Source organism: Anastrepha ludens, chromosome 5 (assembly GCF_028408465.1).
Source record: "Anastrepha ludens isolate Willacy chromosome 5, idAnaLude1.1, whole genome shotgun sequence".
Classification (NCBI taxonomy): domain Eukaryota; kingdom Metazoa; phylum Arthropoda; class Insecta; order Diptera; family Tephritidae; genus Anastrepha; species Anastrepha ludens.
The window spans coordinates 61,863,820-61,889,260 of NC_071501.1; the positions used below are offsets into that span (position 1 = coordinate 61,863,820).

The 25,441-nt window shown below is 36.1% G+C and overlaps 3 protein-coding genes across 7 annotated transcripts; 2 read left to right on the plus strand and 1 right to left on the minus strand.

Annotated features, from left to right (window-relative positions):
* Window positions 1-1,712: 1,712 nt before the first annotated feature.
* LOC128863842 (palmitoyltransferase ZDHHC3) lies at window positions 1,713-5,373 on the minus strand. Its single transcript, XM_054103211.1, has 4 exons — window positions 4,888-5,373; window positions 4,659-4,832; window positions 4,336-4,593; window positions 1,713-4,275 (listed from the first exon to the last, which is right to left on the minus strand). The coding sequence occupies exons 1-4, from the start codon at window positions 5,001-5,003 to the stop codon at window positions 3,996-3,998; spliced, it is 828 nt and encodes a 275-aa protein (XP_053959186.1). The 5' UTR covers window positions 5,004-5,373; the 3' UTR covers window positions 1,713-3,995.
* A 3,451-nt stretch (window positions 5,374-8,824) lies between these two features.
* On the plus strand, window positions 8,825-15,105 carry LOC128862925 (signal transducing adapter molecule 1). Of its 4 annotated transcripts, none has more exons than XM_054101758.1 (7): window positions 8,825-9,243; window positions 12,067-12,344; window positions 12,410-12,715; window positions 12,835-13,870; window positions 13,939-14,217; window positions 14,271-14,515; window positions 14,573-15,105. In XM_054101758.1, the coding sequence occupies exons 1-7, from the start codon at window positions 9,201-9,203 to the stop codon at window positions 14,582-14,584; spliced, it is 2,199 nt and encodes a 732-aa protein (XP_053957733.1). In that variant the 5' UTR covers window positions 8,825-9,200; the 3' UTR covers window positions 14,585-15,105. The 4 variants fall into 4 exon arrangements, with proteins under 4 accessions (XP_053957733.1, XP_053957734.1, XP_053957731.1 ...); XM_054101759.1 differs by having other exon boundaries at window positions 14,576-15,105; XM_054101756.1 differs by having other exon boundaries at window positions 14,271-15,105.
* Window positions 15,106-19,913: 4,808 nt separating this feature from the next.
* LOC128864176 (putative nuclease HARBI1) lies at window positions 19,914-22,018 on the plus strand. 2 transcript variants are annotated; one of them, XM_054103708.1, is made up of 4 exons: window positions 19,914-20,298; window positions 20,355-20,497; window positions 20,560-20,590; window positions 20,667-20,739. In XM_054103708.1, exons 1-4 carry the CDS (start codon window positions 20,125-20,127, stop codon window positions 20,682-20,684), a joined length of 366 nt encoding a protein of 121 aa, XP_053959683.1. In that variant the 5' UTR covers window positions 19,914-20,124; the 3' UTR covers window positions 20,685-20,739. The 2 variants fall into 2 exon arrangements, with proteins under 2 accessions (XP_053959683.1, XP_053959682.1); XM_054103707.1 differs by adding an exon at window positions 20,798-22,018 and having other exon boundaries at window positions 19,931-20,298; window positions 20,560-20,740.
* The last annotated feature ends 3,423 nt before the right edge of the window (window positions 22,019-25,441 follow it).

Sequence of the window (25,441 nt, forward strand, 5' to 3'; positions counted from 1 at the left end):
GATTGAAGACATATGTTTGACAATCGCTAACAAGGCACTGGTGCAACTGGGAATGCCTGCTTCAAACCGACCTGATTCTGACGAACTGGGGACACACGGAATTGCTTTGAATTAATTTTTTTTTTTAACTCAAAAGTAGCGTCACTTAAAGCACTGTAACTTGTAAACAAATGGTCGGATTAACATATGATTTTGACAGTAAGCCTAAAAAGGTTGCCAACTTTCGAAAAAAATATTGATTAAGTATTAGTGCTGGTGTACTGATTTTTCTTTAAAGTTATTTTTCTTAAATTTATTTTAGTTGTTGGCGTAGCAACGCGCGCCGGGTACAGCTAGTTTGTCTATAAAAAGGCTATTACAAACTAACAGAAACTTGGTCTAAACATGAATAGTAAAGAATATGTACCATTTCGCTAAAAAAAACTAAAAGGAGGTCGAAAGAACTTTATATATTTATTATAACGGTACTAACTTACTTAATAATTTATTATTATTATGAGATGGTACTTTAAAGGAAAGATAATTAAATATTAGTTTTATATTACAAGCACATGTGCAGTGTAATCTCTTAAGCAGACACCTAAGGGAAAATTTGTCAACTTATGCTTGGTGACTGCTTATGAGAAAACTGTAAACAAAGTTAATAATAGTATATGGGAAGGTTAACGAGTTATGGGATGGTTGTCTTCTCAGAAGAAAAAAAAATCTTTACGGATTTGTCGTATGTACTGAAAAAGTGTCCGCTTAAGAGAAGTGTCCGTTAGGAGAGAGTACACTGTACATAAATAGAAAACGAATTCAATTATTTACATCAACAGAAAGGTATTTTTATATATTTAATTTTATGCAAATAATTAACCTATGATCGTAATTACCACAAAAAAACGTGTAGTACCATTGTAGTCACGCAATGCACGCGTAAAAATAATGATCTATTACATAGAAAACACAAAAAATTTGATTATTATCTAGGATTATTTTATAATGTCAGATTTTCGGAGATAAAATTTGTATGGGAAATCTCGCGTTTTAATTACAGATTGGCAGCTAAGCACGAAAAAGTAGATCATCTACTTATATATGAACGTATTATAAACCTGGGAGTTGTTTGACAGTTCTCACTAAACAGTGTTATTATTGATACCTCACACGACAACAACAAATGCTCATTAAAAAAAAGTTATGAGCAAGAGTTGCTCGAATTGGACAACCTCTGCCTATAACAAAATATGAACTAGAGCAGGAACGTGTTGAATGAACCGTGAGCAAGTGGGAAATTCTTCTTCTACTGCACCCGACAGACTGCAGACAGGCCATAAACGCTATTCACAGAGAATGCCCAACAATCTTCTTGAATTCTCGATCCCTGAATGCCGTGATCGGCGTCGAACCACCAACGAACTGCTTAACCTGCCTCGAGAAAGCCCCCATAACCTGGTACAATAATATATCATATTAAGCTCCTACCTACCCAGAATTGATTTAGTTTTGTTTAATTATTTCATTATCATTTATCAGTATCTTATCGCCTTAGGTGCAAGCAGACACAAAATTATGAGCTATTGCTATTTAAAATGTGCGATCGAAACAAGCGATCGAACTTTGATGTTATGGGAAGTATAGCTGTAACATTGCACAAAATTACCTAATATAGGTGTAACTGTTATTTGTGTTCCTGACGATAAATAATTACAATACAAAATTTCTCTTGGGTTTCCTTATACAATTTCATTCATTTATTTATATCAGTAAATAAATTTACAAAAGTTTTTATCCAAATGTACATGTATTATATTTTTATGCGAGATGTAATAGTTTCGCTAATGGTTACGCTAAAATACACGTTTCATTTTAAAATATCTTTGCCGCGGAAGTTTAGTAGAAATCTATTGAGTTGATTTCCTCTTTTCTATATATTATAGGCTTTTAATTTGATTTAAATGTTTTCTTTAGTAAAGTTCCACAATACTTGCATATGTTTGTATTTATAAACTAACACGGTACACATACATACATATAAATATACAGATGCCAAAGTTCACAATTAATATAAGTATTAAATATAATATTTAGTGGTAATTAATCTCCATATTCTTATTGCGTCATGTAAGTAAAAATATTACCATTATTTTAATTTCACTTTCTCGATTTCCTACTTTTGATATTTGGTACAGGAGAATATCATTGCATACCTGAGTAAGGGAATTTTCGAAGGTTTTACTACTACATATGTGTTCAGAGAATAACGAGTCAATTAACGAGTTTATTTAGTGCAATCTTAGAAAGTAGTAAAATAATTTAGAAACCTTCAAAGTGATATTTTTAAACTGATATTCAGCTATATTTTGTTGCAAGTGTTTCTTGTCTTGTAAAGATCTTTTAAGAATGTGTACATTTGAGGCAAACGTTGATTTTTTCCAAAACAAAGTGCAAATTATTCAAACAGAAATTTAATATTAAAATAAGTACTTAAAAAAAATTTAACAATATTCTGTAATTTTCTTAGTTTTAGAGAAAACGTTACTTATATAGGGTGGGTCACCTAACGTTTGAAACTTGAACTACTGATTGTTGTTAATATGCCAACTAAAATACATTGGTATTAATGCAGAAAGTTAGGTTAACATCCAAGTGGCTTGATTTACGCTTGAACGTTGGGAAATATTAAAAATTTACTTGCAAAAGGGGTATTACCCTTCTGAAACTACCCGGAACGATCCGGATTTATATTCGGCCAAAGACTCAATTCAGCAACATTCCTCATATATGTATGTGTATGAATAATGTTTATACTGCTACAATAACAACAAGAAAATTATACTATTATTCGGTAGAAGAGGTACGCCCTTCATGCAATTTGTGCATCTCTTTGGAAAAGGAGTATGTGAACTGGATCTTTATTGGATGCAACAACAAGAGTTCGTGGTTGTACAGTGCGCACTGCCTGCAGGAGCAATTCTGTCATTATGTTGCTGTTCTGAAAAATTTAGCTAATCAAATGGGCTACTACATTTGAACGATGTATATATATTTATATATGTACATAACTTATATATAATATATAGTATATACATACATATACATAACTTTCCAGAACAACATAATGACAATTGCTCCTGAAGGCAGTGCGCACTGATCAAACACGAACTCGTGTTATTGTAATATATTTTATATATTTGTATATATATAAAATCAAACGGCAGATAATTTCTTATGACGAGCTTTACCTCGGAAGTTTGCCATTTCTTGCTTTAGAAAAAAGTTGTTGTATCATATGGTGTATTAACCGTAAGGGATGAATTTAAAACAAACAAAAAACCTACTTTGAAACAAAGAAAAAAATAATTTGTTTCTTACTTAAACCTATTTCAAGTTACTAACGTTAAATGGCCCTTTCTGTATATTTGCCAGTCTTATATATATTAACTCATAAATTCATTCCTTTTTTCGTTTTTCTCTGCGCAATATTTGTATGATAGATAGAAAGTACACTGCAAAAAGATTGGTTATTCACTTCTAAGCGCTCCTATGACTTTTAAATGCAACTGTCTTGTGTTCTTTTACAAATCATTATTGCATTGAATATTTTAATTTTTTGAGCAGACCAAAGCTTGCTTTCGTTAAGACTATAACTATATACTAAATTTTTATGTGATTGTTATGCCAAGCATACAATCATCGAACTAACGAGCTATATGAGAAAATAACAAAGTAAAAGTTTACCATAAATTTTACTATGTATGTGACAACAATTATAATCTATATATAAGGCGACTTAAAATATTTTCTAGTCGCTTAGAGGTCTAAATAGCATAATTGAAATTATAAATACAATCGATATTTCAATAATACGTATTACGCATAACAAAGACTACGCAACAAAAGCACCAATTTATAAAAACTAAAATGTATGTTAAATTAAATATTTAAAATGTAAATTTTTGTACACAATTCTGAAGCTGTGCAGTGCAGTCGTAGAATACCTTTAATTTTTCTTAGACATCGTAGCTCATTAATAGTGGAGTATCATAGTATCGCTGTGACGAATTGAAATTGGTGCACGGCATAAGCCAACAAACCGGATGGCCGCGTCCAAAAACATCAGTGAATAACTGAATTTTTCGCCGGTTTGGTAATTGCATATCTTTTCCCTTCATTTGTACCGCTTCGACAGCCGTCTCATCGTGCAATATAGCATGCATTTGATCTACCATTATAGCCAACACGAAAAGGCCAAATAGTGCCGACTCCAATAGCAGAATCACACTATGAAGCCTGGAATGACGTACACCAATATTTATTTAATACTTAATATGTTTAAAAATCTATTATTACATTCTTGTTTGCGTTTCCAGAGTAGATACATTGCAACTTGTGCAAGGGTATATGAAACTGTAGGTCACCATTGAAACAGAATAAATACAGAGTATTCCGACATAGAAAAGGAACTGTAAGAAAAATTTTTGATTTCTCTCTCCTACACAGTTATTAATCCAAGGACAATGATGATCCATGCGCCGTATACAGCGCTTACAAATACGGCAGTGATGGGCGCGTGGCGGACGATAGGTCTCACACCGAGTGCAAACTGTCCTATAATTTTAAGTAGGGATGAAAATGTAAACTAAAGAATAATATAAATTAATATATATACACACCACTCGCTGCCTCCGCCATTGTTATTTTTCCCGGTTGTATGTAGATCTGAAAAATCTAAGCGACTCGCGGGCAATGGCACACGTCCAGGGTCTGAAAGCACTGCTTTCAAGTGGGACATACACAATAGGAAAATTATTGTATTAAACATAACCACATGTACTGGGGCCCAAATGCTGGTTGAAATAAAGTTATTTTGTAAATTAATAGTGGAATTAATATGTCTTTTACCTGTCCTCCATAGTTTGTAGAATAATCCAACGAAGTACCACATAGTCAGCATACATAATTGCGATGTAGGTGATGACTACGCATACAACCCCGCAAGGATCTCGTATAAAAGCCATTATTGCCTCTACCACCACCTACTGGTTACTCAGTAGCTACTCTAATTAAATTTGAGCCTCAGATTTTTGAGGACTGCTATGGAGGCAGATAATTTATTCGCTTTCTTTTTAGGCTCTTTTTTGCTAGAAAAACTAACCATATACATATGTACTCGTTTTAATCACATCATATTTATTGACCCAGCGCTTTCTACATTCTAATTGTGTTGCTTTTCAGTAGCACTCGACTTAAAAATATTTTACGCCAATTATACACAAGTACGATATTTGTGGGTGATTTATTTCTATATATTTGTTTTATTCTGATATTTATATATAAACTCGAAGTAGTTGGTAGCGCTAATAGTGTTACCAGAAATTTGTTTATTTCTCAATGTACAGAATACTGAAGGTGGCGCCTTTGAACACCGACAGTCGGTCAATGTCACCTAAACGATCAGATTTATGTATAGCCGTCCAAGGACTGTCACTCCAGCAGCATTCCCCGTACATGTATGGAGAATTCTTACACTGCTGCAACAATAATAAAAAAAGGTTTGCTTAGTTTCGGAAGTGATGTCGCTTCTTCTGTCAAATTCGTCAAGAACAAAGTAACCGTTTACGGCAAGGCGAAAAGAATACCAGAGGAGAACTCTCTTCCTCTTTCAGGGTTTTGACAAGTATGACGTCAGCTCTCTTTCCAATTCAAAACAAACAAACAAAAGGAGGAGAAATTAAAAATATGTGAAAATTCAGTGAATGTCTTGGTAATATTGGGATTTGTGAGATTTAAACTAAACAAACTAATAATACGTTCACATATGCATTAATCACCTATAAATCCACCAAATTAATCTACCCGTTCACATATGGCAGATTACCTGCAAAATTGACAATCAGTTGTCAAGACTGCTTTGAGAGATTTTTCTTCATAGAAATTATTTTGGTAGAAAATTTCGGTGTTTTTGGTTTCTTTAATTATTATTAACGATATGAACAAAATACAAGGAGAAGGAATAGCTAATTGCTTTTCCTTCCTTCCTTTTTGCTTATACTGAAGCTCGTTCTCTTGGAAACTGTGCGTGGCTCTAGAACGTTGATAAACTCGCCTTGCTCTGTTGCACTCTCTACGCTATTCCGCAATATCCGCTGTCCAACAGTAAACGGGTTCACTGTTTTGCCTTGTTTTGGACATGGCTGCATCGCATGCTTTTGTTAGGTGCTTCATAGCTTGCGTAGCCTTCTCAGTTGCATCGCCAGTGAGTGTTACATCTGCCATCATGACTTCGATAACCTCAGCCTCCATTGAGTCGACCCTGTATCTCGCGTCGTATGTATTTGGCAGCTTTGGTTGGTCGTGTTTCTTAATTTCGCAAAATATCGCGAGAATTATCCCATTCCCGCCTTTGGGAATGTCTGCTGGTTCCCTGTGCTCATAAGGACTATGTCTAACATGGCGAAAGTTTCCAGAAGGGCTTGACCTCTTGGACTTGTTCAAGGGCATTCCTAGTTCACAGCCCAAGCGTTAAAATCATCAGCTACGACCACACTATGGTCTTTAATTTCTGGGGCGAGATTCTCAAGGATGCTCGTAGCTTCAGACAGAGTTAAGCTGGGTGGTAGGTAGCAGCTATAGACGTATTTTTCCTCAACACGCCCTCATACAAATCCGCGGGCTGCCTTCACGCGGCACTTGCTGCTGGTCATCGCATGTCCTTTGCCGCTTACATTTTTCTTCCTACATATTATGCAGCTTGCTGCTTGTGTGCAGTTTTTGGCCTGATGTTCTTTGTTGCCGCATTTAGAGCAGACACTTACCACAGCAAAAAATATTACGATAAAACTTCTCAAGAAATCAATCAAATCAATTTTGTTATTAAATGAAAATGGAGAGTATGTATACATATTTAGTTATAAAAGTACATTGAATTTTATTAATATCTTGCAGACACAAATTATACATGTGAACCACCATCATCAACATTTGTCGGTCTGCATTGTGGTGATGTGCATGTGAATGCAAGTAAACAAGGGAATACTTCCTCTACTTCCATTTAGATAGTATTTCCACCTATATGCAGCGCCTGCTATGAGGATTTCATAACTCCAAATTGAAAAGCTGCCGAAAAGCTAGTGAGATGCTAAAGGGATGCTATAAAAATTCTCGACAAATATTATTTAAATAAATTAAAGATTAAAAATCAAATAGATTTTGTTTTCTATATCAGCTGTGAAATTCTTTATTATGTTATAAAATATCGTTAAACTAATAATTTATTACATATGTATATGAAACACAAAATAAAACGGTATTCGTAAAATACAAATGAAGCAAATAATTTATTTGGAAAAAAGACATAATGAAAATGTCGAATTAGCAAGTTTTACTTAAGCTTAGAGGTTTACAAACTACTTTTATTTTTTTCATTACAATTTCTTTACTTAGCTTATAGAATTGATTAGCTATAGATTTGACTATGTCTATAAAGTTGTCGGATAACTACATTGTATATGAATTACATTCGTTCTGTACTACACAAAGCTAGCGTTATCATAATATAGCTACATATATATATATACCAAATAGATACGTGGTTTATATAAATTGGTTTACATGCAGGGGAAAACTAGTTTAAAATTAGTTTAATTCAAACTAATAACCATTTGAATTTTGGATGTAATGATTTGCGTTTCATGGTAAGAGCGCTGAATGGGGTTATCTTTGGCAGAAAATGTGTCCTACACGCAAACACGGATATATTCCTTATTGCCATAATATTGCCAGACACGAAAGGATATTTCAATATTTTTACCACCCTAGATATCCATTTCGTCATCGAAAGCACCAATCTATTTGAAACACTGTTCATTTACCGCAAATAAGCTACCAGCCATTATTGGTGTTTAAAATTGTTCATCTTCATTCTATTGATTCACTTGTAATGTGACCCCTAATTGAAGCCAGCACACACCAAAGGACTTGCGTTCTATTCAAACGTATCAGGACTAATGAAATCCATAACCGGCACTGGTATAGTATAGTTTTCTTGCTTCACTGCATGGACAAGATGTTCAACCTACTGTTCATATTTCAGTATAGAAAAACAAACCCATCGCCTTCCGCAGCATTAGTGTCTACCATACCAAGATCTGAAACATAAATTGAAACACATAAGACAAAAAGTAACAAAGGGAAAAAGAACGCATTTTGCTTACCTTCGTTTTTACGCACAATGCACATTTCACCATATTTTCATTCAAAATAACAATGCAATAATATGATATTATATACGGATAATCTTTATTTTTTGCGTTTCAATATAACTGCGACATATATTTTGAATAACCCTTGCATCGACTAAACATCATTACTTTCGCAACATTGACCCTCTTGAAATATTAAAAAATCCAACCGAAGACAACATATCTATATTATATAACTATCCCAAAGATACTGATCTACTTCGTCGGATTTAATCGAGCCATAATCAACCTGCCAGCCGAAAGCCTCCGATGCTAGCGCTGAACTACTTTTAGTTTGTATAATAATTTTATTGTTATGTAAACCTTTATAAAATAAAATAAAATAAAATAAAATAAAAAAAATAAAAAATTTTGAATAACAATGTAGAAACAAAGAAATATAATATGTAAACAAAGCGAATTCGGCTTGGCACAAATTTTTGACAGAAATGGCAATTCGCCCAAGGCGATAGATATGCCTTGGGCGCAACTATAGTACTCAATTCGCCTTGGCTATCACCTATAATTAATTCGCCGTGAATAATCCATAATAATCTACAGACTTTGGCAACTCTCCCCATTTGACAGTAAAGTGCAATTCACTGGAAGTAGAGTAAGGAAGCGAATGACATTCTCAGCAATACTGATTTTCGTTAGTCATTTTTTATTAAAATTTTCCTCGGTTTTGCAAAATAGCCAAATTCTTTGGTCGAAAAATACAAATTAAACTTTCTTAAATTAAGAAGAAGATATGAAAAAGAAATTCAGTTGAATGTAAATTTTAAAAAGTGCACTTTGAGAGCGTTAAAAGTGCAAGGAATAATCCAAATAAGAAGAGAGTAAAAAAAAAACAATAATACTTAGCGAAAATCGATTGAGAAACACTTCAATAATTAAAAACTGTCAGTTTGTTAATACGCAGTGAAAACTGTAAATTAGTATTTCAATTGGATTGTAGCGGAATACGCGTGTGAGATGGGGCTATTTGGACAGTCGACACCATTTGATGCAGATATTGGTGAGTATTTTTTCCACAAAGAGGGGTCAACGTATGGTAACGTTTTAAGACGCTTCAGACAAAGACTGTTTTGGTATCAGACAACAATAGTGTAAGGAATTATAAGCAAATCGCTGTAGTAATAGCAACATGAAAGTCACCCCAAAACTTTCTGACTAAGTAACAGCCCTTGCCGGGTGGGAGTCTGAGGCGTTAACGATAACGAAGACCCGAAAACGGCAATACCATGCAAATTAATGGAATGGGCCGAAGATATTGTGCTATGTATTCTAAATTCAAAGGAAAGATTCTTTGTTTATTGAAAGTGATGTTTGGTGTTTATTTTGATAGTATTTTAAGTAGACAACAAAAAACTGAATATGTGCCCTTAACTTTGCGACCGACCATCACCGCTCAATACGCATGCAACTTCTCAAAAAGCATTAATCTGTTCCTAAATATGCAACAAACTCTAAACTAATTATTGCAATTTTCGACATGCAACTTCTCAAAAAGCATTAATCTGTTCCTAAAGATGCAACAAACTCTAAACTAATTATTGCAATTTTCGATGTTTCCTTGTTTTTGTGTATTTAAGTTAACGTTGTGGGGTTCTCACAATTTCTTGCTTGTACTTACTATCTTGTTTTTTTGGGATTGTAAATATACTCTTTGTACCTTTGTAATTCTGATACGTTTTGGCGTTGTTATTTATGTATATATGCTTTATTCAATAAAATAAAATTAATAAACACACAAGTTGAGACATCAAAAAAATGCAAAACAGAGCTATGCGATTCATTTTGAATAAGTATGTATACGGCGGACGCTGTAGCCGAATGGGTTGGTGCATGACTACCATTCGGAATTCACAGAGAGAACGTAGGTTCAAATCTCGGTGAAGCACCAAAATTAAAGAAAAACATTTTTCTAATAGCGGTCGCCCCTCGGCAGGCAATGGCAAACCTCCGAGCGTATTTCTGCCACGAAAAAGCTTCTCATAAAAATATCTGGCGTTCCGAGTCGGCTTAAAACTGTAGGTCCTTCCATTTGTGGAACAACATCAAGACGCACACCATAAATAGGAGGAGGAGCTCGGCCAAACATCCAAAAAGGGTGTACGCGTATGTATATGTATCATACACCCATACAAGAAATGATCACAGACTTGAATTGGCTGAGCGTGAAACAGCAAATATTTTATTACGCTATGAAGTTCGTTTTTAATATAAAGCAGGGCAAGTTACCGAATTATCTGAGCGATAATCTTAGATACATAAACAAAACCCATTCATATATACTCAGGGAAAGTAATAGTTTAGACTGCCACTGTTTAGTTGATAAGAAAAATATATTCTATAAAGGATTGATATGTTTTAACGACCTACCAACTCAAATAAAATTCTGTTAACATGAGCACTTTCAAGAGGATAAAAACTAGACCCTTCCTTTCCAAGCAGTGGGAATATGTATTACATTAACTATGTTAAACTATAAATTACTCTGTAAAAAGTTGATAATTATAAACTATAATTTGTTTTATTGTACACATATATCTATGTATGTAGCAATATTATTATAGTACTATTTAGCACATAAGGATATAAATGTATAAATTAGGTTTTAAGACCGTAAAAACTAAATAAATAAATAAATATACATAGTTCTTGCAGCAATGAACCTGTTAAAAATTTTGTCAGGACCAGTTCAGCTAGATAGGTAACGCTACTTAATTGGATTGTTCTGGTAACGAATGCCTGACCGTCAGTATTATGAGTTGTTTTAAAAGGAAATGAAAAACTGTAGGTTTTTTCGGAATAACTATTAATTCTAACATAGCTATTATGCCATTCGAAATCTTCCTGTGCGACAATGTTGTTGTTTTAACAGCATAGGTAGCCCTGCCAGTGTAGGCATATCATCGGTCGTCTTCGTCTAGCTCATCTAGGGGTAGGCCCAGGAAAGATGCTGTTTCGACAGGTTGGGTCCAGAGGGAGAGGGGGGTTAGATGAGTCGGTTTAAGGGGGCATGTGAAGAGGTGGTTAGTGTCGTGCGGGGTACCTTCGACAATCTTCCGATATACTTTCTAATCAATCTATGAGTATATTCGATTTTCACCAGTGGTGTTTGTGAGGCAAAATTCCTGCATAAATTGTTTCTAGAAATTTGTATTCTTCTCTTTTACCGGGAACACATAGACTTCGCTGTGAAAGTGTTATCAAATAATTATGGAAACCACCAGTATAAATATTTTGCTGAACTCTTTGTCACTAAAAAAAAAAAAACAGAAACACCAGATGTTTTTGGCCCTTTGCGAACATTGTCCATCTTATCGACTCAAGTAAAGTGCATTAACTTGTTAAAATGAGTCATATGGTGTAAATACGAACCTTTATATATAAGTACAAATACAAATGCGTATACGCTTATGAGCCTTTATGAACAAACATTTGAAACTCTGCGCTTAAATTGATTCAATTAATACACATTTAAATATTTAGATATATGTAACATATTTTCCTGATAATATGTGTGCATTGTACGTCTTATCTGCGTTTGGGAGCAATTTATTTTTTGTTTTTGAAATCTTTTCTCATTATGTTTTTTTTTTATTTACTTTATAGTAGTTTTTATTTATTTTATCTTATAGTGATGCTGGTTAAGAAGTTGTCAATTTAATAAACTGTATTTTGATTGTTGTAATAGCATAAAATATCCCCCATAAACTTTTGTAGAATAGTGCTAGGGCCACATTCCTTAGCTGACGTGGACGTGTCTTCCATGTGAACAAATGGGGATGGCTCTTATAAATTGATTTAATGTCATTTGTTTACGTATTTTTAGAGAAATCAACCAGTGAAACAAATACAAACGAAAACTGGTCTCTCATATTGGATGTGTGTGATAAAGTTTCGTCCAATCCGCGCAGCTCCAAAGACTGCTTGAAGGCAATTATGAAACGTATGGGTCATGCCGACCCTCATGTGGTAATGCAGGCTTTAACACTTCTGGACGCATGTGTGAATAATTGTGGTAAACCTTTTCATTTGGAAATTGCCTCACGCGATTTCGAAAATGAATTTAGGCGTTTATTATCAAAAGCACAGCCAAAAGTATCGTTGGTGAGTAATGATAAGTGGAAAAAATTTAATATCTTAATAAGCTAAAATATATTTTTGGTTAACAGAAAATGCGTCAATTGCTTAAAAACTGGGCTGAAAATGATTTTAAAAGCGATCCGGAATTGAATTTAATACCGTCGCTTTATAATAAGCTACGGCATGAAGGCTTTGATTTTAGTAATCTCAACGAAAAGCCGCCAAAGTCGGCTACAAAAATTACCGCTTTAAAGGATCCAAATGTGGTGAGCAGTCAGCAAGAGGAGGATGATATTGCCAAAGCTATTGAGTTATCGCTGAAGGAGGCGAAAAGTAGTCCAAAGCATCAAAGCAGCAGCAGTGTTGCTCCAGGTTCGACTGTTTCTTCTGCTTATGTAAGTACCTTTTTTAAGTAAATAAAAGTGCGTAAAATATGCGTTGTAATCAATTTTTATATAATTTGTTTTTTTTTTAATTTAAATTTTAATGAATATTAATTTCGTATTTCTCGTAGCCATCATTGTATCCGTCGTTTTCGGGATCTGGGTCAATGGCCAGCATTATTTCTACCGGAGGTGCATCAAATAACTCTACAAATTCACAGGCCGAACCGCGCAAAGTGCGAGCCTTGTACGATTTCGAAGCAGCCGAGGAGAATGAGTTGACATTCTTCTCCGGTGAAATTATACATGTGCTGGATGATTCAGATCCAAATTGGTGGAAGGGCTATAATCAACGCGGTGAAGGTCTGTTCCCATCGAACTTTGTAACTGCAGATTTGTCGGTTGATCCAGAGCGTTTGGATATTAATCAACATAATAAAACGAAAAAGAGTGTGCAATTTGAGGATGATGCCAAAGCGTTGCAATTAAAGACTGAAGCTGCCGCTGCGGCAGTGGCAGAACAACCAATCGAGATCGATGAAGTAAAAATCGATCGCCTTTTGCATCTGCTGCACGAGGCGAATCCGGAAGATCCATCGCAAGATAGCGAAGAAATGTTGCGCTTAGAGCAGGAAGTACACCAGATGGGCCCACTGATTGATGCCGAGCTGGAACGTGTTGATCGTAAGCATGCACAACTAACGCAACTATCCAGCGATTTGGTGGACGCCATCAATCTTTACCATTCGTTGATGCGAAATGATCGTTTGGGACTTCCAGGTGGTCCTGCATCTGGGGGCTATATGGGTGGTATACCATCCATGGCAGGGGCAATGCCGGGTCTGGGTTATCAAGATGTGCCGAACCCACAAATTTTATACACTGGAACTGGTTATCCAGGCAATACCAATTTTCCTTCACATATGCAGCAACCCCAGCACATTCCAACTCATAGTTACGGTATGCAATCGCTGTCCTATGTGAATACAGGACAGTTACCCGGCAATGTTGCGCCTGTATCTACACAAAATTTAATAAATCAAAATGTGGCTTCAACAGCAGCATCAGTACCGGCTGGCGGCTACTCCATACCTCTACAATATCAGAATGGGCATGTACACTCGGCACAAATTAACGGAAACGGTTCTGCAGCTGTTGGAATAAATGGTGCCTATATGTTATAATAAGCCTCCTACTATTATTTTAAAATGTAAAATATTTCTTTATGATCGCAGCACTGCCTACATCTATGACTTCGTTAACATATGGAAGTGTAGCTTCTCAGTTGCCCGCAACATCTTCAGAGCCAACAACCACTTCTGATCACCAACAAATGCCCCAATCAACTGTGACTGGTGCTGTTTCAGCTCCTGTGAGTGTCTATAACCCGGGTTCTCAGCTTTCTCAAATGGGTAATATGCAGTCCATGCAGCCATTGCCACCCATCTCACAATTTCCGAACGGACAGATGGCCCTAAATGGAGCACCAAATCAAATAACTGATGGTATTAATGGTAATTATTGAGCTGATGTAAAGAGAAGTAAGTGTTAATATATTCTGGTATAGTTTTGACGCCCGATCAACTGCAGCAGCAGCATCAACAACTTCCCCATCACCTCCAACATCCACAACAGTATGGCCATCTACCAAATGCAATATCGCAGCCATCACAAAATGCGTTTATGGCAGGCCCACCAGGCTTGATCCCTCCCAACCGTGCTATGCATAACCCAGCAAACGGTGCTGACCAATACAGCCAATTGCAACATCAGATGGCTGCAATTTCTCTGGCAAGTGGAGTTAACCAGCCGGTAACACAGAATTTCCTTGTACAAAATGATCCAAAATATAATATTCCAATTTACCAGCAGCAACGGTAAGACGTTGGTTGGCAATCGAGGTAACGACATTAAAACTTTTCTACTCGTCCTCCTTTTGTTACAAAATATATATTAACATCGTGGCATGCATCTCAATGGATAGCAGACGTTCTTAGTGAACATAGAAATAGTTGAGCAATGCATTCACATTGCAAATAAGTTCATTTGATTTGTTATTTTACGTCATTTAAAAGCCCTGTCTCACGAAAATGTATTTTGATATTGTTATTTTCCCTCTTTATTTATGCATTTTTCTTAGTCGCAATGAACGAATGAATGTTATGTATTTTTTTTTAATTGTTTTAAATTGGGGACTAACGTTTTGTTTCCTATCTTGATTACTTGTGCTGGCAAACGTTAAAAAAGAAGTTATACTAGAAGAAATGTGCGACCATATGCACTTTGTGCTCTTTATTCTTTAAAGCGAACGTATGTGACCAAATTTAAAAAAGAGAGAACACTAGCAGGATTTATGTTAACCCTACATCTAAATAAACTATGATACTTTATAATGTACAATATATGAAAGAAACTTTATTTGAGGATTCGAAAGCAAAGGAAATGCAAAACAATATTTGTATGAGAAATCAATATTATTAAATAGTAATAGCAATTCTATTACTACGTACATATAAACGATTTATGATAACATTAATGGAAAATTAAATATTAAATTATGTATTAAAAAGAAAACGATTGTGTGCATAAACAGCCGCCAAAAATGGTTTTGATGAATAGTGGTATTCTGACAGCCCTGGACGGCATATAAATTGGGGTAGTTAGGGTGACGTAGGCCTGTCCTTCATAGGAAGCAATAGTTGAGTCTTATTCAATTCCGTTTCCTTGAAGTAATTTAAGTTGCTGAATATTCAGAAACGGCATAGAACACCGTTTATTTTCTCGGAATATTTAACCATATACAAATATACATATTCTAGCTACTCCTATTTGTGGTGTGCGTCTTGTTTTTCCACAAATGGAATAATGTCGCATTTACTCTGTTCTGCGCTAGGGCTGCCAAATTTGGGAGTCTTTATCTGAACATATTAGGTGCGTGATCTTTTCTCACACTGTTGCGCTCTGTGGCCTTTTCTACCTTCCACAAAATGTGACGGTGGGCATTCTCTAGATTTGTATGGAATTTCGTAAATCGTGCCCTTTTAGTGTATTCAATATATAATCTATAATATATGTATATATGCCTATATAGACCTTTCAGATACTGGCCTTCTTAATGACCTTTCCATTTGTGGAATATCAAGATGCACACCATAAATTGGAGGAGGAGCTCGGCCCAACATTCAAAAGGATAAAAGCGCCAATTACACACGTCGCCATACATATACATATTTACATATACTATATATATATACATATAATATGGAGGTTGAATTAGTTTTAAAGGTTTTTTTCGAAGATTTGGGGCTTTATTGTGAAAAAACGGTACAAAATATTTTATTCGAAGTATTGGCCATCGCTAGCTACAACTTTCGCCCATCTTTCGGGCAATTTCCGGATGCCGTTTCTCCAAAATTCTGGCCGCTGCTTGGCTATCCATGACTCAACCCATATTTTGGTAGCCTCGTACGAGGAGAACCGCTGGTCCGCCAAATCGAGACTCATATGCCTGAACAAATGATAATCGGAGGGAGCTATGTCTGGACTATACGGCGGGTGGGGTAACACTTCCCAGCCAAGCGTTCCAAGGTATTTTTTGACAGGTTGAGCAACATGCGGCCGAGCGTTGTTATGTTGCAAAATAACCTTGTCGTGCCTTTTTACCGTTTCCGGCCGTTTTTCTTTCAATGCCCGGCTTAAACGCATCAATTGCAGTCGGTAACGATCCCCCGTGATTGTTTCGCCCGGTTGGAGCAGCTCAAAATATACGACGCCGACCTGATCCCACCAAATGCAGAGCATGATTTTCTCGCCGTGAATATTCTGCTTGGCCGTCGACGTTGATGCGTGGCCGGGCAAACCCCATGATTTTTTGCGTTTTGGGTTATCGTAGTGGATCCATTTTTCGTCGCCAGTCACCACCCGATGCAAAAAACCCTTCCGATTTTGTCGCTCGATCAGCAATTCGCACGTAAAAAGTCGCCGTTCGACGTCGCGCAGCTTCAACTCGTACGGGACCCAATGTCCTTGCTTTTGGATCATTCCCATCGCTTTTAGACGCTTGCAAACGGTTGATTTATCAACGCCCAATGATTCAGCCAGCTCTTCTTGGGTTTGGCACGAGTCCTCGTTTACCAATTCCCCCAATTCCGCGTCCTCGAACTTTTTGGGCTGGCCAAGACGCTCCTTGTCTTCGGTGTGAAAATCACCACTTTTGAATCGTCGAAACCAGTACTCACATGTTGAAATCGACGGAGTATGGTCTGGGTAGGCCTCCTGCAGCAATTCACGGGCTTGGGCTGTATTTTTTTTCAAATTGAAGCAGAAAAGCAAAGCTTCCCGCAAATTGCGTTTCGACGGCACGAAAGTTGACATACTCGGAGCACGAAAACACTGCATTGTTTATACTTCAGCGAAATGACAGATACTGATAAACAAAGCCTAGGGATGAGGCTTTGTCATGAATATATATTCAGTATTGCCAACGCGATAAAGTGATAAATAGCGCCATCTGTGTGTCACCTTTAAAACTAATTCAACCTCCAATATATATATATACATATGTACATATACTATATATGTACATATACATAATATATATATACACTAGCATCACCCAGTGGGCTTCGCACCACCATACATACAATGTTTTTTTTATATCGCAAGAAATTTTTCATATTAAGTTTTCTTTATAGAACTCGTAAAATGTTTAAACAGTTGAATTAGTTGATTTTTTTCATTCAACATACTTTCTAAAGATGTCACAATAGCCTTTTCTGTACTTTTTTAAAATTTGATTGTAGTGGTCACCTATATACAGGTAAGGTGAAAGAGCCGATAAAAACTTGTAATTAAACTTTGATTCTTTAATTTCCATTTCAATTTTTTACGCTAAATAAATTATGCTAAAATAAATAAAGTTAAAAATGTTTTTCCAGTTCCTTGAATGCTCCAGTTTTTATTATATTTTCGCCCAAAATTAATATTAACATAATACACTTACAACTACAACAGTACAACAGAAACGCTCATAAGCGGCTGTGTATTTGTTATTGTTTTTCCCATACGGGCATTTCGTATGAGAGGAAACCATTACTCACATAAAATATCATAACTCAGGAACGGCTGCACCGATTTCAATCAAACTTCACACAAACCACCTCCTCAAAGATAGAAAAGGACTCTAAAATTTTTGTGTCAATCGGTTCGACAACTTGAAATAACCCAGGATCAGCAGTGTGGTTAGGAATTTCAGCTGATATAAGGCTATCGATTTGATTCGGAGTTATTTTATGTACCAGCCAAATTAGTATATGTGCGTGCGGCAATCCCCTTTTCTGCCATTCGATGGAGTACATATGGCAACGCACCTCCCCAAATACATATAATTTCACAATTAAATCCATAAGTGCTTTACATTTTTGCCGAAATGGATACTCATGTGGTTCAAACATATCCTAGGGTTATCCAGGTCCACGTTTTGGTCTATATCTCGAGACCCTAGTTACTTAGGGGCATTAAAAATACTCGATACTATAGAATCATCAGCAGCTTCCATTTGCTACCCATATTGTACAAACACATCCTAGGGTTACCCGGGTCCACGTTTTGGATTATATCTCGAGACCCTAGTCACGGAACGGTATGAAAAATACTCTGTACTATAGAAATCATCAACAGCTTCCATTTGCTACCCATATTGTACGAACACATCCTTAAGTTATCGGGGTCCACATTTTGGGCGATATCTCGAGACGCTAGCCATGGAGCGGCATCAAAAATACTCAATACTATAGAATCATCAGCGGCTTCCATTTGCTACCCATATTGTACAAACACATCCTAGGGTTACCCGGTTCCACGTTTTGGATTATACCTCGAGACCCTAGTCACGCAACGGTATGAAAAATACTCTATACTATAGAAATCATCAACAGCTCCCATTTGCTACCCATATTGTACGAACACATCCTTAAGTTATCGGGGTCCACATTTTGGGCGATATCTCGAGACCCTAGTCACGGAGCGGCATCAAAAATACTCTATACTATAGAATTATCAGCAGCTTCCATTTGCTACCCATATTGTACAAACACATCCTAGGGTTACCCGGGTCCACGTTTTGGATTATATCTCGAGACCCTAGTCACGGAACGGTATGAAAAATACTCTATACTATAGAAATCATCAACAGCTTCCATTTGCTACCCATATTGTACGAACACATCCTTAAGTTATCGGGGTCCACATTTTGGGCGATATCTCGAGACCCTAGTCACGGAGCGGCATCAAAAATACTCTATACTATAGAATCATCAGCAGCTTCCATTTGCTACCCATATTGTACAAACACATCCCAGGGTTGCCCGGGTCCACGTTTTGGATTATATCTCGAGACCCTAGTCACGGAACGGTATGAAAAATACTCTATACTATAGAAATCATCAACAGCTCCCATTTGCTACCCATATTGTACAAACACATCCTAGGGTTACCCGGGTCCACGTTTTGGATTATATCTCGAGACCCTAGTCACGGAGCGGCATCAAAAATACTCTATACTATAGAATCATCAGCAGCTTCCATTTGCTACCCATATTGTACAAACACATCCTAGGGTTACCCGGTTCCACGTTTTGGATTATATCTCGAGACCCTAGTCACAGAACGGTATGAAAAATACTCTATACTATAGAAATCATCAACAGCTTCCATTTGCAACCCATATTGTACGAACACATCCTTAAGTTATCGGGGTCCACATTTTGTCCGATATCTCGAGACCCTAGTCACGGAGCGGCATCAAAAATACTCTATACTATAGAATCATCAACAGCTTCCATTTGCTACCCATATTGTACAAACACATCCTAGGGTTACCCGGGTTCACGTTTTGGCCTATTTCTCGAGACCCTGGTATCCGATTCTTAAAATTTTAAAACACAAACCATCTACTGAATAGTCCAAACAAAGCCTAAAAATTTGGTTTGGATAGGTGAGCCCGTTCTTGAGTTATAAGATTACCAAGGAAATGTAACTTCTTTTTATATATATAGATACACATACATATTTATGGGTATAATAAAATCAAATACATATATAATTTGTGGAAGTATTGAATATTTCTTGTTTTATTCTCATATGAAATGCTCAACATTTTCACAGGGCGTATGGCGATATTTTCGTAACGTCAACTGATAATTTGGTGGCATATCGCATTTATTCTGCTCTGCGCCAGGGCTGTCAAAGTGTTTTGTTCTTTTCTCAACATATTTATAGGGTTGCGCGTTCTTTTCTCAAACTGTTGCGCTCTGGGGAATTTCTTTCCCTTTACAAAATGTGGCCGTCCAGCTGATTCTAATTTAACTGTGTACATGAGTTCCTCAAAATAGTTATGGGAAAATTTTAATTGTTACGAAAAAATGGAAGTAAATCGTTCAATTTTATTAAATTCAATAAATGAGATTGTTAATGAGTTGGTGGACACGTCCTCCTCTTCGTCCGATAATGAAATCGAATCGTTAGTTTTTAGAACGAATGTACGTCCCAGAGTAAAAGGATTTGTTGAAAATGTGAATTCCTTCTCTGCGCAAGAGGTAAATAAAGCAATATTAAATAAAGAGTTAACTTTCCCATAGATATAATTTTACAGTTTAAGAAAAATTTTCGTATCAATCGTAATGTTTCCGATTATCTCACGGCAAAATATGCCTCAAGTTCGTGGTACACTACTAGGAGTTACAAGGGAGGAAGGCAGCAAACGCCAGTAGAAACTCAGATGCTGGCATTCTTATGGTATGGTTACTGAAATATGAATGAAAAACGTGATTCAAAGAATATCTTGTTTTTCAATTCAGGTTTGCCGCCAATAAAACTACAATCAGAGAAGTTGGAAACCTTTTTAATATGTCTTTGTCGAATTTCTATAAAACGTTCAATAATGTCATGAACTTTTTCGTTAAAGATATGGCGCCAGGAGTAATAAGGTTCCCAAAAGACACTCAAGAGAAAGACGTTATTGCAAAGGAATTTGAAAATGTAACTACATATTTATAATCTGCATAACTCGTAACATAAAGTTTGTATAATTTGCAGATAGCTGGGTTTCCAAATGTTTTGGGCTGCATAGACGACAGTTTTATCACAAGTGGAAAACTAAAACATAAAACGCGTTCCAGTAATGATAACATGCACGATTGCGTGTCCATAACTTTACAAGGTATTTGCGATGCGAAGCTACGGTTCTTGGATATTTTTACTGGAGTGTCAAACAAGACAAATGACGCAAGAGTGCTAAAACTGTCCTCAATCGGAAAAGAATTGCCAAAACTATGCGCGCCTAGATACTATTTACTAGGTAATTCCGCATATCCTCTAAGAGAGTACTTGCTAACACCATTCCGAGATAATGGAAATTTAAGTGAAGCAGAAAGTTTGTATAACACGAAGTTTGTCAAAACTAGAGTGAAAATCGAAAATGCCTTTGGAATGTTGAAATCACGCTTCCTTCAGCTAATGCGACTAGATTTTCAGAACGCTGAGTCGATGTCAAAATTCGTTACATCGTGCTGCGCTCTTCATAATATTTGTATTGAAATGGATGACTTCTTTGAGTTCAGCACCACAAATGATGAGGCTGGAAATATTTCCGCCGAAAAAGAAGATACTAGAGAATATTTACCAACACAGTTAGGCGAAATAAAACGAAATGAAATTAAAAACCACTTCTACTCTTCCAGACTATAGCACATCAATTGATTACTTTCAGAAATTAATTTCTTAGTTTCAAATAGGTCACATATGAACGTCATAAATTTCACAAGTTGTTTAAAAAATAAGTGTGCGTTTATTTTATCAGTCTTGGATTATTAAATCCCTGAATGAAAGAGATAAAGGTAACCAAATAATACGTTTGAGAAAAAAACAGCTGAAAATCTCTCTCCTATCTCTTCGACCCTGAGGACGAAGTGTTTTTTTTCAATCATTCGCATTTCTTCAACTATTTGGGTCATACTATTGATGATGCCATCTTCGATATCCTGTATTTGTCACTAGCTGTAATCTCAGATTCTCAACATCGGGCTTTCATGGTAAATCACATCACCTAAGTTTATTAAAACCCAACGGTGGCGGATACGAAGGCAAATGAGTTTTCGATGAAATTAATGAAAACGGTTTATTCATTGCCAAAATTGCAACGCAATGCAAATCTGCAAAAGCGGAACGGAGAATTGCAATAAAAAAATAATAATAAATTAAATAAATAACTCAACATATGTATTTAAGAATTTTATAAGCGATATTTTAAATTATTTGTTAATTTTTACTGAATGTGCAAATGCCTGGTTACAGAGGCTAACCGCTCACTTAATTTTAAGCCGAAAAAGGTTTTAAAGCGCTTGAATGAATTACAAAACACTATATTACATTTACAGCTTGTGCTCAACTTTAAAAGAACACATAAACAAAAGTAATGATACCTCAGCTGACGGCCGGTTTTTGCTTACATTCATGTACGTGCCGTGATCTTTTTATAATCTATTCGTGACTAATCTTAAGTGGTATAAAACAAATTCGTCAGAAGCTGCTGTATTTTATTGAGCAACTCCATTTTCTCTATGTAGCCGTTCTCTTGCTTCTTCTTTTCGTAGAGCTATTTCTAGCATAATTTCTTGTATTGTTCTATTTTTCTCTATCTCCTTCTCCATTTTCATCCCCAGCCCGAGACTATTCATTTCCAGTTACGGTTTAAAGAATTCACTAATATCACTTGTATTTTCTCCCTCCTGCTCGTAGTAAAACCTCTGTCTATTTTCCCCTGATGTGTGTTATTTTCCACGCTCTTTTTTTTCATTTCATAACAATTTTGAATCTCTTCTCGCATTGTTTCGCAGTTTCCTCCTATACTTTCTCCGAAATCCTTTGCCACATTTCCTTTTTATTGCAAATATTTTTCATAGGTCGAATTTCAGGTATATCTGTCCAGCAAGAGGTTCTTCTCACTGTCCGACCGCACAGTAACAAAAACATAACACAAACCTTTTTCTAAGTTTTGCATTCCAGATTTACGTACTTTGTATATGCTTAAAGAGGATGTTTTCATTTCATAGTTGCCCCATTTAAATACTTTGAATAAAGTTTTGAATAAATACTGCGTTCAAACCGTGCAACTACGTGCAATTAGCCATTGTACGTGGACTTAAGTCTTCATGGAAGCAGCCGGTTTTCTGTGCGTACGACTGCAAAATGACAAAGGCAATTTTGGAGAACCTCATTATCAAAATTCAAGAGTCTGGGTTTACAGTGGTCGGTATTGTGTCAGATATGGGAGCAGGAAATCAGTCCTTGTGGAAGGAGTTGAAAGTGTCGAGTGGTATGTGAACTTGTTTTGAAAATTTTCCGTTTCGTTTTGTAACCATATATTTTTTCTTAGAGCAAACGTGGCTTTCAAATCCAGCAGTGGATGGGAAAATATTTGTGTTTGCGGACGTTCCGCACTTACTTAAACTGCTTAGAAATCATTTCCTCGACACTGGATATATGTATAAAGGCAAACTGCTGACTTCAAGAACCATTGCTCAGTTGCTCACCTTAACGTCGGTGTCAGACGCTTCCATAGCTCACAAACTTAGTGAGGAACATCTCACAGTTCATCATGCTGGGCGTCAAAAGGTGAAATTGGCTGCCCAATTGTTCTCACACAGCACTGCAAGCGCAATACGACGGGTTTATTCGCTAGGTCATGAAATATATAACGCTGCAGAAACAGCGGAGTTCGTGGAAATTGTCAACGACTGGTTCGATATTTTTAATTCGAAGTTTACAACAATCCAATCAGTGCCAACGAAAAAACCGTTTGGGATGGATTTGTTAAATCAAAACGAATTCATCGACAAAGTTGACGTATGTGTGAGAAATACAAGGGCCTTTGGACGCCAATCACTTTTACCCTTTCAAAAGGGAATCCTGATGAGCAATAATTCGCTCAAAGGTTTACATCGCTATGTTCAGGAAAGGTATGGCATGGAGTACATCTTGACATACCGATTAAATCAAGATATATATTAATTGAACACTTTTTTGGAGCGATGCGAGCGAAAGGGGGTATGTTCGACAACCCAAGTCCACTTCAATTTAAATATAGATTGCGGAAATATTTGCTAGGTAATATTTAAGCATAATATATAGTAAATGTTTGACATAAATGTATTTATCAACATGATTTAATTATAGCTCGTAATACGGAAAGCTTTGCTTCTCGTGGAAACGTAGAGAAGGATGAAACCGAGTGGCTTCGCCTCAATGACGTTTCAACGGAACGCTTAAAGACTTTCCTTAGTGATGATGAGGTGGTTTCTGAGGAATTTTTGTTTTCCACTGAGTTGGCATTTCCTAATAAAGTAGGACAAGAAGAAAATTTTAATGGCTTGCACGAAGACGCCTTAGAATATATAGCAGGCTATATCGTACGTAAACTAGGCTTAACGGAATATGTTTCCAATGAGCCTACGTTTACATGGATCGATGAATTATCGAGGGGTGCTTTAACAAAGCCAACAACAACATTCCTAAATTTAATAAAACAGATGGAATCTGTATTTCGTAATTTGAATGGCGACCAAATTTCAAATATACTAAATTATTTGGAGCAAATTTTAAAACTATCTTCACACATAAGTGACAGCATGGACATAAAAAAACTTTTTTTCAAAATGCGCATGTACCAACGAATAAAAAAATTTAACAAATCATTAAGAAAATAGGAGCCCAGGTGAATATCAGTGCATAATAAAACATATAAAAGATGCTAAAAGTCAGTATTTATTTCAGGAATAAAAGTGTGTGAAAACAGTTATGAAACGTACATTTACGTATAGATGACTTCTGTGCGTCGTTTTCTTTTTAATAAAGCTACACAAAAGCTTATTTTGATTACTAGCATTGCCATATGTATGTGGGTCTTCGGACAATTTCATGGATGACATTGACCGTGCTGTGGTGATGGTGACGATCGTTATGTGTCTGGTGCTGGTGCCTCTGAAGTCGACTTGGCTTCCGAACTGGCTGTCCCCGCCGATACCATACCGGGTCTAGAACAGTACGCTGTACGTAGATCTACGATCAAATCTTCGCACTTTCCGTCTACAAGGGACGTAAGTCGTAGTTATATATGTATTTGAAGTTAACAATTTTTAAGACTTCTGGTTTACAGGTTTTCGGTTTCTGCGCAAGTTCAATGTCCCTATATCTGCTCGAATCAGATCAGCGTTCCAACACCCATACGAGCCACTTTCCGAAATTTTTCTCATTGCATTTGATTTACGTAAATTTATGAATTATATTAGCAATATATGAAATATTTGTTTTAGACCATATGAATACATTTTCCCAACACTTACTAATATTAGGGTCAAGTGTATTAAGGTTAAACTATAAACTGCTAAACTTATAATAAAAAATATACTAATGTTTATTTTAAAACTACGAACTAACTTAAAACACATACTTAAGGAACAAAACATAGTTCTGCGTGCTCTTGTGTTGTTAGATAAACATAGAAAATATTCTAAATAAATATTACATTTGTTTAAAGAAAAAACTATAATTTTTCTGTCGCTTTGTTTTAATGTAGATTAAATAACCAATATACTTGTTTTTCTCTTATTACAGGACTAATTAGTTACTTTACGTACTTTTTTACTACCTTTGGGCAAGAAGGGGAAAACATTTTTCCCTTTT